This window comes from Malania oleifera, chromosome 10 (assembly GCF_029873635.1).
Source record: "Malania oleifera isolate guangnan ecotype guangnan chromosome 10, ASM2987363v1, whole genome shotgun sequence".
Lineage (NCBI taxonomy): Eukaryota > Viridiplantae > Streptophyta > Magnoliopsida > Santalales > Ximeniaceae > Malania > Malania oleifera.
Window position 1 is genome coordinate 14,282,414 of NC_080426.1, and position 14,435 is coordinate 14,296,848.

At 34.3% G+C, this 14,435-nt stretch overlaps 1 protein-coding gene across 6 annotated transcripts in view; it reads left to right on the top strand.

Moving 5' to 3' along the window:
- Positions 1-255: 255 nt before the first annotated feature.
- Positions 256-14,435, top strand: part of LOC131165636 (aminodeoxychorismate synthase, chloroplastic) — a 46,411-nt gene continuing 32,231 nt past the window's right edge. For 5 of the 6 annotated variants that reach the window (XR_009139622.1, XR_009139623.1, XR_009139621.1 and 2 more), the window contains exons 1-5: positions 564-1,016; positions 3,184-3,525; positions 6,028-6,159; positions 8,190-8,257; positions 13,699-13,763. Coding sequence is in view for 3 of the 6 variants with exons in the window: in XM_058123586.1 (XP_057979569.1) it covers positions 740-1,016; positions 3,184-3,525; positions 6,028-6,159; positions 8,190-8,257; positions 13,699-13,763 (884 nt within the window). In the remaining 3 variants the exon portion in view is untranslated. Of the gene's footprint in view, positions 411-521; positions 1,017-3,183; positions 3,526-6,027; positions 6,160-8,189; positions 8,258-13,698; positions 13,764-14,435 lie in introns of those variants that run through there. The other variant, XM_058123585.1, reaches the window with a different exon arrangement.

Genomic DNA, 14,435 nt, shown 5'->3' on the forward strand with positions numbered 1-14,435 from the left:
ATAACTACTCATATTTATCTCAAAATATACAAGTATCTATTTACAACTATCCTATTATATAGCGAAACACTTTAAATTTATTTAATTACACCAAATTAGGGATGAAAATATTATCGTCCTTGATGTATCCTCAAATAGTAGGCAAATCATAAGTATACGATCAAACTTAAGTCTTTCATACTACTAAAACCGAACTTTACCTTTACCCGAGCACAAGCCGATAACAAAAAAAAAAAAAAATTATAATATTAGGCGTTCACCAGTATTAATTTTATGCACTAATGAAAAGAGCAGCCGCCCCATGAATTTAAATTTCATTCACTACATTTAACTGTCTAAGGAGAAAATTTTGAAACCTTAAAATTTGGAACCTCCAAGAAGGTCCAACGAACATTCTCACCTCTCGATTGGTTGGTTTCTCGGAGATCTATCCTCTGATTCCTTTCCCCTGCATCTCCATCGATTTTCTTTTGTGCTTTCCACTTTTCTTTAATCACTCTCTGCTTTTTCTCCTCTCCCAGTTTTGATCAGGGCGAAGGAATCATCGAAGACAGCGACGATTTAGGTTGTATTGGGGATGATGGCGACGATGATAATATTTGGTGCAAGAAATCTATCGGTGGTGTTTAGCCAATAGCGATGGTAAATAAACAGGGATTGGTGGCGCTGGCTGTTTGACGTGGCGCTTGTTTATTGGAGGGGACAGACTCCAGCTGGTGCCACGGGGCTGCCAATTTGGATGAACGGAGGTCCCCCAGAATGTGAAACCCGCCCTAATTTGAGGGCAGAGGGATATTCCGGTCGTTGGAATGACGTCTGCCGCCACCAACCCATCCTTACCCAAAAGACGCCGTATTTAAACTTCACATTCGCCTGCCGCCCCCAACCCTCCGTTTCTCTCTGCCTTGATCAGATTCAGCTGTGCAATCCTTCAATTTATTTTTCTTCTTCTTTTTGGATTTCATTCAAGCATACGAGCAGTACACAATTGGGTTTAATTTCATCTCGGTTTTGTGGTACGCCACCTTGCTTTCTCATTCCCCATCTTTATTTAACGTATTCATTTTTATTCGTTGCCCTTTTTGCAAGATCTGTCTTTGAGGATTCTTCTCCTGGGTTTGATTTGTGATATTGGAAATGAATGTCTTCTGTCTTCTTGTGTTTCCTGACTGTTTCTTCTGAATTTCCACCACTTAGGCTGTAGTAGTTGGAGAATTCTTTATTTGGATCTGTGTTTGTTAATTCTCGCTTTGCAGAATTTTTTTGATATCCTACAATCATATAAAAATAGTTTACACCTTAAAAGTACTACTTGCTGCTGTTTACATAATGAACTGGATTATTATTATTATATAAATATTTGCCATTGACTGTAAGGCATGATTGTCAAGTCTTACCTTTTCTTCCCTCTATTATTCTGGGTGTCTTGTTTGCTAAGTGGTCATTGAATACTTCTTTTCTAGTTGTTGTTTTGCCCATTTGGCTGTTTGTATTACATATTGTAATGCTACTGGTCTTTGGACACAAGCACGAGTGCAATATATTTATGAGATTAATTTATTCTTCACATTCAATATTTCTTTCGTTTTTTTTGATTAGTTTTGTCTATATCTCTAATTGTGAATTGTTGTAAGTTGTGGGGCAAATTTGGTCAAGTAGTAGTAATTTTTTCTGAAATTGAAATATAGAATTTGTATTGTAATATTTTAGTTAAAAGTAGGTACCGTCGTACCATAGAAAGAGTCATTGCTAATTATGTATTAGCTATGAGTAGTTGTGGCCTATGGCATAGTTTTGGAATATCTAATATTTTTTTTTATTGTTACTATCTTACTAATATTTATGTGGGGATATTTGAGGAAATAAAAAGTGAGAACTGAAATGCCCTTTTTGTGCGTAAAACCAGTTATCACACGTGATGCATGTATAATATATTTCCATCTAATTTTTACAAAATAAGTAGTTCTTTATTTTTTCCATTTTATAATTTAGTTATATATTTTCCATTTTTATACTTTGATTATTATTATTTTTTAAGTATCTAGCCCATTATGAGTTATTGTGAATTGATCTGGAAACATGATCAGGTAATAGTAGCTTGTTTTAGACTGAAATTTAGAATTTGAAGCAGGGATTTTAGGGATTTTTAGAATATTAATAAGTGCTCATGAAGTTAATGTATTTATTTTGCTTGGTGCAATAGTCATTAGATGTGGTAGTAGTTATGAGATGTGCTGGTAATTATAGGTTAGTTGGGATGTTATTGTCTTGAGCTGTTGAGCACAAAAGTGCAGGTTTTGAATACTTTTTTCAGGCAAAGTGGAGAAGGTTAGAAGATAGAACCATATCCAAATTACCTCTTTCACAACCTTTTTTATTTGGACCATCATTGACTAAGGGCCTTATTAGTCTAAAATTTGAAGAATTCTTTGTTTTATTAATTTTTACTTTTGTATTTGTCTTGGTGAAAGTATAGGCTATGTTTAGTTCGTAGAATACCTATTCCTAGAAATAGGATGGAATACAATGAGAATCTAATATTTTTTAGGGATGCAATAATTTAGAAATAAATCACTTACGACGAAAGTTTATCTTATTCTGTCTAACATGGAATAGCAAAGGAATAGACAGAATGTTGGGAATAGTTATTCATTGTCTATTCCTTGTTTATGGATTCATAACAAATTTTGCATTGTTATTTGCTTTACGATAACATTGCACACACACATATGCATTGTAAACTATCAAATTCTACTATTATAACTACTCTATTCCTAGGAATAGACATTCCAGAAACCAAACGTAACCTTAGGTTTAGGACTCCGACTTTATCTATTTGATGGGGACCTTGTCAGTATTTATCCAAATTCTACTTAGACTTTGTCCTTAGATGCTTAATTTTAAGATTGAAATTATTATGTTCGTGGCATTTATAATAATTGATGTTAAAGAATATTTTATGAGCTTTAGGAATAGAATGAGTTGTTCAACTATACTCATAAGCATTAGAATGACCACGAAGAAAATTGTGTGATATCTGACAACTAGGATGTAGAATAGCCTCATCAATTGTGGAGGCAAGGCTTCTCCCCAACCCCTGAGCTGGCATGGGAGGCCTTGGATGTCTGACCTTTAAGTTTGAGAAACTGCCTTATCTGACAACTGTGTATTGCTATTTTGCAGGTGTAGTGGCAAAAATGAATTTCAGTTGGTGCTCATCATCTTCCGACATGTTATCTCCTTGTTTTGAGAGTTTTCAATGCACACAGAGTTTCTTAGTGTCGAAACCTGTTGTGCGGTTTGGTTACTTTATTAAGAGAGAGAATATTCAAGTCTGCAATCATGATGCTAAAAAGGCGGTGATATCTAGTCATTTGATGCCTGAACACTTGGAAGGATCATATTTGGGTAAGCGACAGTTGGAGGTGGCAACTCGCAAGTTAGAATTTGTGAGGACATTGTTGATTGACAACTATGATAGTTACACATACAATATTTACCAAGAGTTGTCTACTATTAATGGTGGTAAGCGTCTCTCTCCATGTGTGTTTTTTTCTTGCCTATTCTAATTTTTTTCCTTTTGAGTTATTCATGATTATGCATTGCACATCTCTTCTGATTACAACAGTTGTTGTTATGTGATTCTTGTGGGTCTTTTATTTGCTGCTTCTACTCCTTGCGTGAGGCACATCGTCAGACCAGTGCCTGTTTTGAAAATTTAGCCATAAAACATGGGGATCATATGCAAACCAACTTCTTGGCAGTCTTGTATCTGAATCCAAACCTCTTGTAATCTCATTGTTTCTTGCATGGAATTTGGCTTGCACAGAAGAGTGTGTGAGCTATACATTAAAGGGCACCAATGGCATGCCACCCAAAGCACAAAAAGTAAGGCTGTGAAGAAATAAAAAAATCCAGAATTTGAGTGCATGATACAAACACCGGAAAAATTCCCAGTGTTCCAGCAACAATAGTGGAAATAATTGTTCCTTCAGTTTCTGCAAGTGTATCTCCTGCCCCTGAGACATTCTTCTATTTCTCTACCTTCACATGCTCTAGCACTCAAGCAGTGGTGCTTAAAATATTTTATAATTTGTTGGGTGTTATTTTAAAATCAGACTTAAATATTTTTTTTTTGATGTAACAATCTCCAAGTCTGATTTTTGTCATTATGGTTTTTAAACATTTTGAGTGTTTTGATGTTTTCTATGCATGAACATGACTATTACAATGCTTTCAAACATATTTTTTTAATTGATGCTCAAATGCAATGCACAAGCCTATATATTGGATCCTAAAAAGATGATTGTGAGGAAAATGTAGATAAGACCATAGCTAAATTTGATGACTTCTTCTAGACATCTAACTTTTGAGTTTTTTAAATATGTGTTGAAAGACTTCCTAAATGCCTTGTTAGAAGCTCTTTTGAAATCTCTCAATCATGATTCATGATAATTTTGCCCTAACAGTCTTTTGAATGAGGGCTATAGTTGTAGGCAAGGACTACAATTTCAATTTCAATGGAAAGTTTGAGGGTTCCAAAGAACGAAATTATATTAAATTATGGAAATTATGAATGATACTTGAGAGACATTAAAATAGATGATTGTGGCTAATTTATAAGCAAAATGAAAAACCTCAATTTTTTCTTGTTTTTGTTTAGACTTTATACATGAAATTCGAAAGTTCGGCTGAATTTTTGCAAAAAAGAAATTGAATGCTGTTTCTGTTTCTGACCAGAGGAAGTCCAAAATTTCAACCAAAATTTAATACCATCCTCGCAGGCTTTTCACATTTGAATAAGTGCCAGGTGCCTTGTTATGGGGCGTAGTAACTTATGCTTGTGGTTGGTAGGATGTTCATTGAGGATACTTTTTCATAAGATAAGTGTGAATAACTGGCAGTGACATTTTTTAAAATGAAAGTTTGTACTTTATGTGAGCCTTGTTGCTTTTCTGCCATGCTCCTCCATAAAATACTTTGGCAGCAGGTTATTCAGATATTAGCTAGTTTGAAGTTAAGCTGGAATTAAAAATCTAAAATGCATTAAGGGGTCATTCTTTTCCAATGCTTAAGAAATATGTAGGTGCTTAGGAGGTTTGGAAGCGAAAGCACATGGGACCAAAAGATCAGCATGCATTTTGCCCTTTGGTTACAATGACACTTGCAATAAAATTAAAAGTCTATAAGTTCTGGCATGCTGCATATATTAAGATCTTTAGGCTTTTTCCTGCTTCAGATGGCATGTGTTGTGTCATGTCCTTAATAACAGCATCTGATATGTTTTTGACGGAAAGGTTCAGGAGCAGATCTGCTAAGCATCAAATTGGACAAGGACTTGTAGATATTTTAAGCATAAATTTGAAATAGCCTCTCAAAATGTGGAGGTAAGTTTGCAAATTGTATGCTCGTCCTGGACTCTGATATGATTTGGGAGCTTTGCACACTGGGTGTTGCATTTTTTATTTATCCTATGCTGCTTGAAAGTGGATAGAGGGTAAGGCTGCCATGCCTTGACCCAAATTGTAAGGGTGGTGCTACACTCAAACATAGAGGTCACAGGTTCAAGTCACGAAAACAGTCTCTTCAAAAAAGTGTGGTAAGGTTGTGTCTTGGATGGTGTGGGAGCCTTGTGCATTGGTGGGAATGGCTGCTTGAGAATGGATTGCTTCATGAGTGTTTGACTGCAAATTTTGATGTCTAAAGTACCTAAGACAAACTAAAAAGCATAACTGTTATATTTTTTAGCCCCATGCCCCTATCGTTTTTAAATAATATATTTTTCTGCTAAAAAATGGATATCGCATAGTGATTTCTTTCCCTAAAAACATCAAATTATTCACTGAAACAACAGTTCACACTCTGCATATTAATTTGGGTTGATAACATTCACACATTGATTATTCTGATGTTTCAAAATAAGAGAAATTACTGACTGTTCTCTGAGTTGGCCTGTTAGTTTGATAATTAATTGAGCAATGCCTTGTTCTGACATCTGTTTGTTTTGTTTCATTGTTACTGTGCCAGTTCCTCCTGTGGTAGTGCGCAATGACGACTGGACGTGGAAAGATGCTTGTTATTACTTGTATAAGGAGAAAGCCTTCGATAATATTGTCATATCACCTGGACCTGGTTCTCCAACTTGTCCGGAAGATATAGGTTAGATACATGAATGAATTGTGCTCTTTTGTTATTTGTTTATATTTGCAGATGATAAATACCTGGATTGGTAATGACTAAGATGTGTCTCCTGTAGTTATACCTACACATTTGGATGTTAGGTTATTTCCTAATACATTGCACTTACAACCTATTGGCTCCAAATTTGAGCTTATTTGATATGTTTTTTTTTTATGATTCTGACCATGCAAATTCTGAATGATACAATTTGTCACTATCAGGCACTTGTATTGTCTCATTCACGCATGAAAATTATAGATTTTATCCTGGCTAGAGATAATATGGACCTCAAATGTTATGAAGATTTGTATGGAGTGAACTGGGCTGTGTTGGGCTGAGTTGAGGAACCTGAGTACAGATTGAAGGCGCTCACTTAATGCTGAATGTTTTGTTGATGAGGTTGATTATGTTAAGCCTCCATTCGGAAGCACTCAAAAAAAGTGCTTATATCACTTATCACTTAAAATAAGTACTTTTACAAAAAAGTGGTGCTTGGCTTGTATTGTGAGAAGCCCTTATTGCAAAAAGTGTTTTCTAGAACCACTTATTTGAGAACTATTTAAATGAATTTTGAGAAACAATCTAAGATAGTTTTTTGGCTACTTATAAGTAGCATTGTTCATAGGCGGGGTCAATTTTGTAAATATAAGAAATTTTAGTGGCTATTTTGTAATTTAAAAACTATATTAGAAGATAATTATATATTATTTTATTATGTATTATAACATATTAAGTATTGACAAAACATAAGAAGAACCATCTATTAATTTAAATTAATATTAAAAAACTGAAAATACTAATTTAATTAATTATATTATTTTTACATAAACTAATATGATAATCAAATGTTATTATATATATTAAGAACAAGATAATTGTTAATAAGAAAAAAATATTTTATTATTTTTACTTAATGAACATATTTAAATTTTAATAAAAAATAAGCAATTAACATAACTACTAATTAAATTGTTAATTAAAAATATTATATTTTTAATTTAAAATATATTAGAAAACAACCATATATTTTTTATTATGTATTATAGCATATTAATTATTAATAAAATATAATTAAAATTTGGAATGAATAAAAAGAACCATCTATAAATTTAAATTAACATTAAATAAATTAAAAAATTTAATTCAGTTATTAACACTGTTTTTAACGTAAATTAATGTGATAATCATATGTTATAGATATAAATTAATAATAAGATTATTGGTAATTGAAACTAATAATCTTATATTATTCTATTTAATAGAAAATATTTAATTTTAATTAAAAATAATTAAAATAATTATTCATAAAATTGTTAATTAAAATATTAATATTTTTAATTTATAATATATTTAAAAATGACCCCCTCTGATAAAAGTAAGTTTCCAAATACTACTTATTTAAAACACAATCAAAAACCACTTATAACTTTCATTATTTTTTTAGTTTAACACTTATTATCAACACTTATTAAATTCAGTATTTTTTCTGAAAAGTTCTTTCTCATAAGTGGTTCCAAACTTAGCCTAGTGCCTCATCCATATTTCTAGAGTGGTTGATTCCTGAATCTTAGGGTCATTGCTGTTGGCAAATGGACAGAGTTATATTTTCTTATGCTTAATGAATAACAAGAAACATTTAAAACCAAGAATTGTCTTCTTATCTGATTGTAGGTCTTAAAAATGTTATATGCTATGGGTGTGCTTTTCTAGTTTTCCCTGCTTTGTTTTGGAGTTTATTACCGGAAGCCATTAACATCTTCTTTCTGTTCATGGCATACTGCATGTGGTGCACATTCATAATAATTATGTGCATGTATTGGCTGGATTTGAATTGGGTTAGGTTGATAGCACAGGTATTGGTTAGGTTGGAGTGTTAGACTTGATTAGATTTGGTTTAATACATGAAATGTGTAGTCGTATAGAGTTGGTTTTTGCTTTATTATTCTTATTATTTTCTTTTTGAAGTTTATTGTGACGAGAGTCTTGAGAACATATTATTAATCTTGCAGGAATATGTCTTCGTCTGTTGTTGGAGTGCAAGGATATCCCTATTTTGGGTGTTTGCCTTGGACACCAGGTATTTGCCATATATAGTGTTAGTTACATTTGAATTTCTCATCAAATTCATTGCTTATGTACTTGCAGAGTGTATATATTTGCATTTCTTTGTTTAAATAGAATACCATATACAGCCTCTCCTAAATTATCCACTTTACATAGAGAAAAAATTTGATGAGAGGACAACTAAATATTGATGTGGGGTAAAAAGGGAAAGCTGGTTGGCAGCTAGGTATTCCAAAAATATATGGTGCAAGCTTCTAAAACTTTTCTCGTTCCAAACTTGATGTCACGACTTCTCTAGACACGACTGGCGAGTGTGCAGGGCTGGGCTAAGATTTTGCTTGGTCTGGGCTGGCCTAACCTGATCATTGGGCCTACTCTCATGCACAGGCCTGCCCGAAAATAAATTGGGCGAGCCCAGGCCCGCTTATAGAAGCCTGCAGGAAAAAAAGTATTGGATGAAGACTCTTCACCCCATACTTTGACAAAATTAAGGGATTTTACTAATGAGCACACCAAGGGCAATTGTTAAGGATCTGTTTTAGGAAATCCTCTTTCATTTAATGCAGTTTTTTGCTTGGTTTGAATGGAGAATAGTTCTTGAAATAGTGATTCTGAAGGTCCCCTTTTATCATGACTGACTTGATTGTAAATCAAAAATTTAAAACTGACTTAATAGGCTTCAGAAAAGAGCCCAGTGAATTCCTTCCACCTGCGTTGGCAGAAGATGGCACTTCACATTTTGAATAAGGGATGAAAGGGAAGGGGTTATTTACAGATCAGGGTGGGGAGGTGGTGTTATAATCTATGAATATCCCATCTCCTCCTATCCTCTAAACATGTTTACTAGTGGGGTGGGCTCAAAATTGTTTGAAACCTGTATATTTGAGCTGGTCTTGAGTTATTTTAGATTCATATTGTATTACGCACACATATTTTATGGCCTTGTTACACATATTTTATGCGTGTGTGAGATGACTCCCACATCCTTGTGTGTGCCATGCGGGGTTGGGTAGTTTTAGCTGAACCCAGGTTCAGTCCTAGAAATCTTTGGGCTAACTCAAGCCATGCCTAAATGGGCCTGTGGGCTTTTTATTGTGTTCAAATCCATCCAATTGCTGGCCAGGACCATCAGACCATGTGCTTATGTATAGTCTTTTGCTTTTAGGGGAGGTTGATTTGGAATTAGCCAAAAGGCTTCCCTTGTTGTTGTCAGTTGTTTGTGTATGGTGTCGTCTTTTGTTGATTTTGGTTCATCTGATTGTATTTTATTTGTTTGAAGACTTCTTTCAACAATTTATGACTTCAATATTAGATTTGTTGTGTGATCAATTTTTTTGGCTTAGGAGGTAGGTGTTTAGATTGTTTTATGGCATTCTGCATATAGATCATTAGTCGAGGCTTTTATTGCATCTACAAGGTGGAGAACTACACCTGATTGAAGACAATATCTTGTGTAATTGAGGATGAAGGGAATTAGGATTCTGAGCTATCTTAGGGAGATATAGATATGGTGGTGTATTCTGCTTCTTGTAGTGTGTGCTTTCTTAATGTTGCAGGTGGTTTCCATTCTAATATTTGCTTTAGGGGCCTGGTAATTTTGTGTTTTAACCTGACTAATGGTAGAAATTGAAGATGATGTAATGCATAGAGTTAAAGCAGGTTGGGTAAAATGGAGAAGTGCTTCAAGTGTGCTTTGTGATCGTAGAATACCCTTAAAATTAAAAGGGAAGTTTTATAGGACGGTTATAAGACTAGCTATGCTACATGGATCGGAATGTTGGGCGACGAAGAAACAGAATATCCAAAAAGTAAAAGTTGTCAAGATGAGAATGCTTAGATGGATGAGTGGTATAACATTGAAAGATAAATTAAGGAATGAACATATTCATGATAAGTTAGGTGTAGCTCCTATAGAAGATAAGATTAGGGAGGGACATCTCAGATGCTATGGACACTTGCAACGTAGGCCACATAGTGCGCTAGTGAGGAAGAGTGTGTTGATTACTGTGGGGGGTAGTAGAAGGGGTAGGTGTAGACCTAAAATAACTTAGAAGGAGGTAGTAAGTAAGGATTTAATAGCCTTGAAACTGTCAAATTGCTTAAATTGGCGGGGAATGATTCATATAGCCGACCCCACCTACTGGGACTTAAGGCTTGGTTTTGTTGTTGTTGTTTAACCCGACTGATGGTGCCGTCATACGAATCCTCTGAAATAGAAAAAATTCAGTGATTTATTATTATATCATACAACTCATCTAGTGCAATACTCCACTCAAAGCTTCCTTCTGCCTTATGTGCATTGAAGTTGAAAAGTAGGGAGTAATATGGCCATTTTTGTTGTCAAATTACGGGCAATCATTCATACTTATTGAGGCTTGAAATAGATTGTTGGCTCACTATCTGATAGTTTAAGCTTTTACGAGAAGTTTTGACTTAATATGGTATTGAAGTTGAGGTTGCAAGGAGGTGGTGAGTTTAATTCTTTTTGTTCATAGAGTCACTTTGGCCAAAAGTTCCAGAGTTCGATCCTAGCTGCCCTCATTTTCCTAGTTGAAATTAAAATTTTAGGCTTTTTAGCCCAAAGTATGCTCAACCTTGTTCTTTCCCCACTCTCTTGCACTATGTTTGATTTGCAGGATGGAATTAGCACAAAATGGAATTGAGGTGGGAATGAAATGGAGACCAGAGTGGAACCAAATTAGGGATGGGATTACTCTGTTTTGATAACACATGGATTGACAGTTGGGATGGAAAAAGTTCCATTCCAAAAACACCCCTTAACCAAGAATTTCAACTAACCTATTTTTTTTTGCATTGCCAATAAGTTTAAATACAATATAATTTCAAATATTAAATTACCTAATATGTTGTTTTTTATCATCTCAAAATTAGAATATAAAAAAAAAAATAAAATTTAGGGTGCCATTACTATTAGTCAATTGCTGTCACCTAAAGTGTTCCTAACCTACAACCAACAAAAAGGTGTTCCAAGAGAATTTAATTTGTAAATATTAAAAAAAATCTAATTAAAAAAAATTAAAGCCAATATCTTGAATATCACAAAATCCTAAATAGGCCTCAATTTGTGGTTGTGAAAAAAGGCCTTCCACCCTTTGGTGAGTACAGGGGCCTTCTCTATCGAAACCCTGAACACCATCAAATATGCTTTATGCTATGAATCATAAGTTGCTACATTATTCACAACATTCTTTGGGTTCTTTAGATTCTTCTTTTCTTCATCACTCAGCAATGGAATAATGAAACTTCTTTTCGGTTACCATGGGCACTGGGAGCCATGGGGTTGCCAGTCCATGGTGTCCCATCCAGCGTTTTGTGAGGGAGGGGAGTGAGGCCCTGGACTTAACATCCTATGTTTTAAACGTTTCTCACATTTCATTCGCAATTTGATGAGCTACCCCTGAAAGGCTTGTTTGGGTTCTGGAGTTCTGGGCTACCAAAAAAAAGAATTATTAGTATTATTATTTTTGAATGAAAAGAAGAATATATTAATAGAGAAAGAATGTACAAGACTGGAGAATAAGAAATCCTCCTAAAACAAACAGAGGAACCATACAGAACATCTTGAAAAGACAAACCCTTGAAGCAGCTCATATTGAAGCCAAACTCTGAATCTTCTCCCAAACTAAAAACCAAGAAGTCTTCCTTCCCTTGGAAGTAAGGCTATTCCTTTCTAAAGAAGCACACCACAACACATCATGCAACCAACATCTCCAAAGGGTTGATATTATTATTAATACACAACAGAGAATTATTATTATCATTACAATTAAGTATTGATTTTTCATATGTGTTATTTTAATTTATCACAATGTCAATGTGATGTGTTTAGAAAAATTGGTTTAAGTATTAAAGCTTATGTAAAGGAGAAATAAAGCAAACTGTATTTTTGAGGTTGTGAAGGATTAGGCTGATTTTAGCGTTTGATAGGAGAGAAAAGAGTATATATTTTAAACATATTTTAAAAACATATTTTGGTTATATTCTTATAACTCTATAGAAAAAATTTGTCCTTTTGGGCTAAGAGGAGTACCACAGATTAATCATAAGAAGGTCTTATATTCAAAATTTAGAATAGAATATGGAGGAATTTCAGAAGGAGGATGCACCTCTTCTGTTGCACTGGTCAATCTAAATGGACCAAAAAATATATGGTAAGGGAGTAATAGTATAATAAAAAAATCTTTAAATTACAATAATATTAATTTTTTTAGGGGGTTACCGCCACTGGTCCCATCATTGTTGTCAGCTTGGTGACCAGCCATGTGTGTAATTGGATGCAAAGTGTAAATTTTGGATGATACGAGCTCATAGGAACTATTTTTGGTCTTTGGAACAGTGTACCGAAAGGTTAATGTGTTCACATCGGTGAGAAACAGAATCATGATTCTGTTAAATGAGGGGATCAGCATTCTGACCATAATGCTATTCCCCACATTTACAGAATGGATGGATGGGAGTTGGAGCTAATTTTGATTCCATCATATCCTTGATTCTGTGAATCAGACATCATGTGTGCCCAATAAACTTTCACATGCTAAGGTGCATTTCGGATATTTAAAACCATTCCTATAGCCTCAACTAGCAGCTTAAAGTGTCTAGATAAGGTGGTGATCTTACATTTTGTCAGAGTTATGGTTTTCAGGAGGTCCTGGGTTCTATTCATCTTGTGTGTGTTAGTTGCTGGTTTGTTAAAAAAATATCTTACTCTCCATAATGGACTCAGTTCATTATTTGTACCTCTGCACGTAAGATCTGGCTGTAGTTGATTTGTTAAAAATTATCTTATTCATCATATTGGAGGTTATTCATCATTTATTTACCTCATCACATGCAACGGGCAATGCATGTGGAGGGAATGTTATGGGTTGATATACATTGCTCATGAAAAATTGCAATTGACATGATATTTTTGTAAAATAGATAACCGTTTGCTACAGACTTGAAATTTTGTGAGTTTATATTTTGAAACTCTAATGCTTTTATCGCTGCCATTATGAAGGTCCTTTGAGGATTGAATTAGTTAATTTAGTTGTATTGGAAAATAATGTTGCTTTCTCTTTCTCCATCTCTGCTTTTGGAATTGAGCCTAATATATCAACTTCAGTTTGTCATCCACTTCTTTTTTACAATGTCTAATAGATAGCTGTTTCAATTTTGATTCTTTTTTTTGCACTGTACGCTCAATTTTTGCACATTTTAGTTGATGTCCTTTGGTTTACGAGGAGCATGTTGTCCTTGGAGTTGGACTGACTCAAAGACAAGACCTTGGGAGACGACCAAGGCTTAGTGGCCTGCCGCTGGGCTCAACCCCACCCATATATTTCTGTCAACATTTGTAATTTAGAAATTGGAGATACAATGTTACAACTGGATGTTAAGCTGTATGTCTAACCATTTTGGGCAAAATTTATCTGAATGACTTACAATTTACAGGCATTAGGATATGTGCATGGTGCTCATATTGTTCACGCACCTGAACCAGTTCATGGGCGCTTGAGGTACGGTGATCAGGTTATCGTTTTATTTTATTTTGTGTTTTGACGAACTAGTTAGTCATTTTAATTTGGAACATGCTTTACTACCTTAAAATTTTGGGTTGAGGTACTGGGTGGTTTACTTTGACTTCTGGACTACAAGAATGCTTAAGAAAAAACAACTTTTGAGATTAAATATTCAACTTTTTAGAGTGTATATTTGATGTGCATCCTCCTTGGACCTTCCACAGCCTAGCCTTGTAATCGAATCCTAGATTAGGTTTTCTTGTGGTAGCTAGTTGCTGATTTTATTTGTTAAAGTTTTATTTAATTTTATGGAGTAGTGGTATTTGGATTATATATTTACTGGATGTGGGGTGTAATTTCTGCCCACTGGCAATTCTCAGTATAGTTTCAGCTTAGATACGTTAGTGTCTTTTATGTGGCCTTTAGTAAGGTTATTTTAGTATTCTAATATTGTGCGATGCAACATTACCTAAGAAGCACCATACTACCGACACATGACACAAGTATGACATGGCAACATGGCAATTTTGAAAAAATTAGGATATGACATGGCGAGGATGTGTTAATTAATTAATGTAAAAAGTATATATTTAGGCATGTTTTTCCGTGTAGATGACAAATATGGAGGTAATTTTAATTTAAAATGAAACGTAAGCATCATTCATGCAC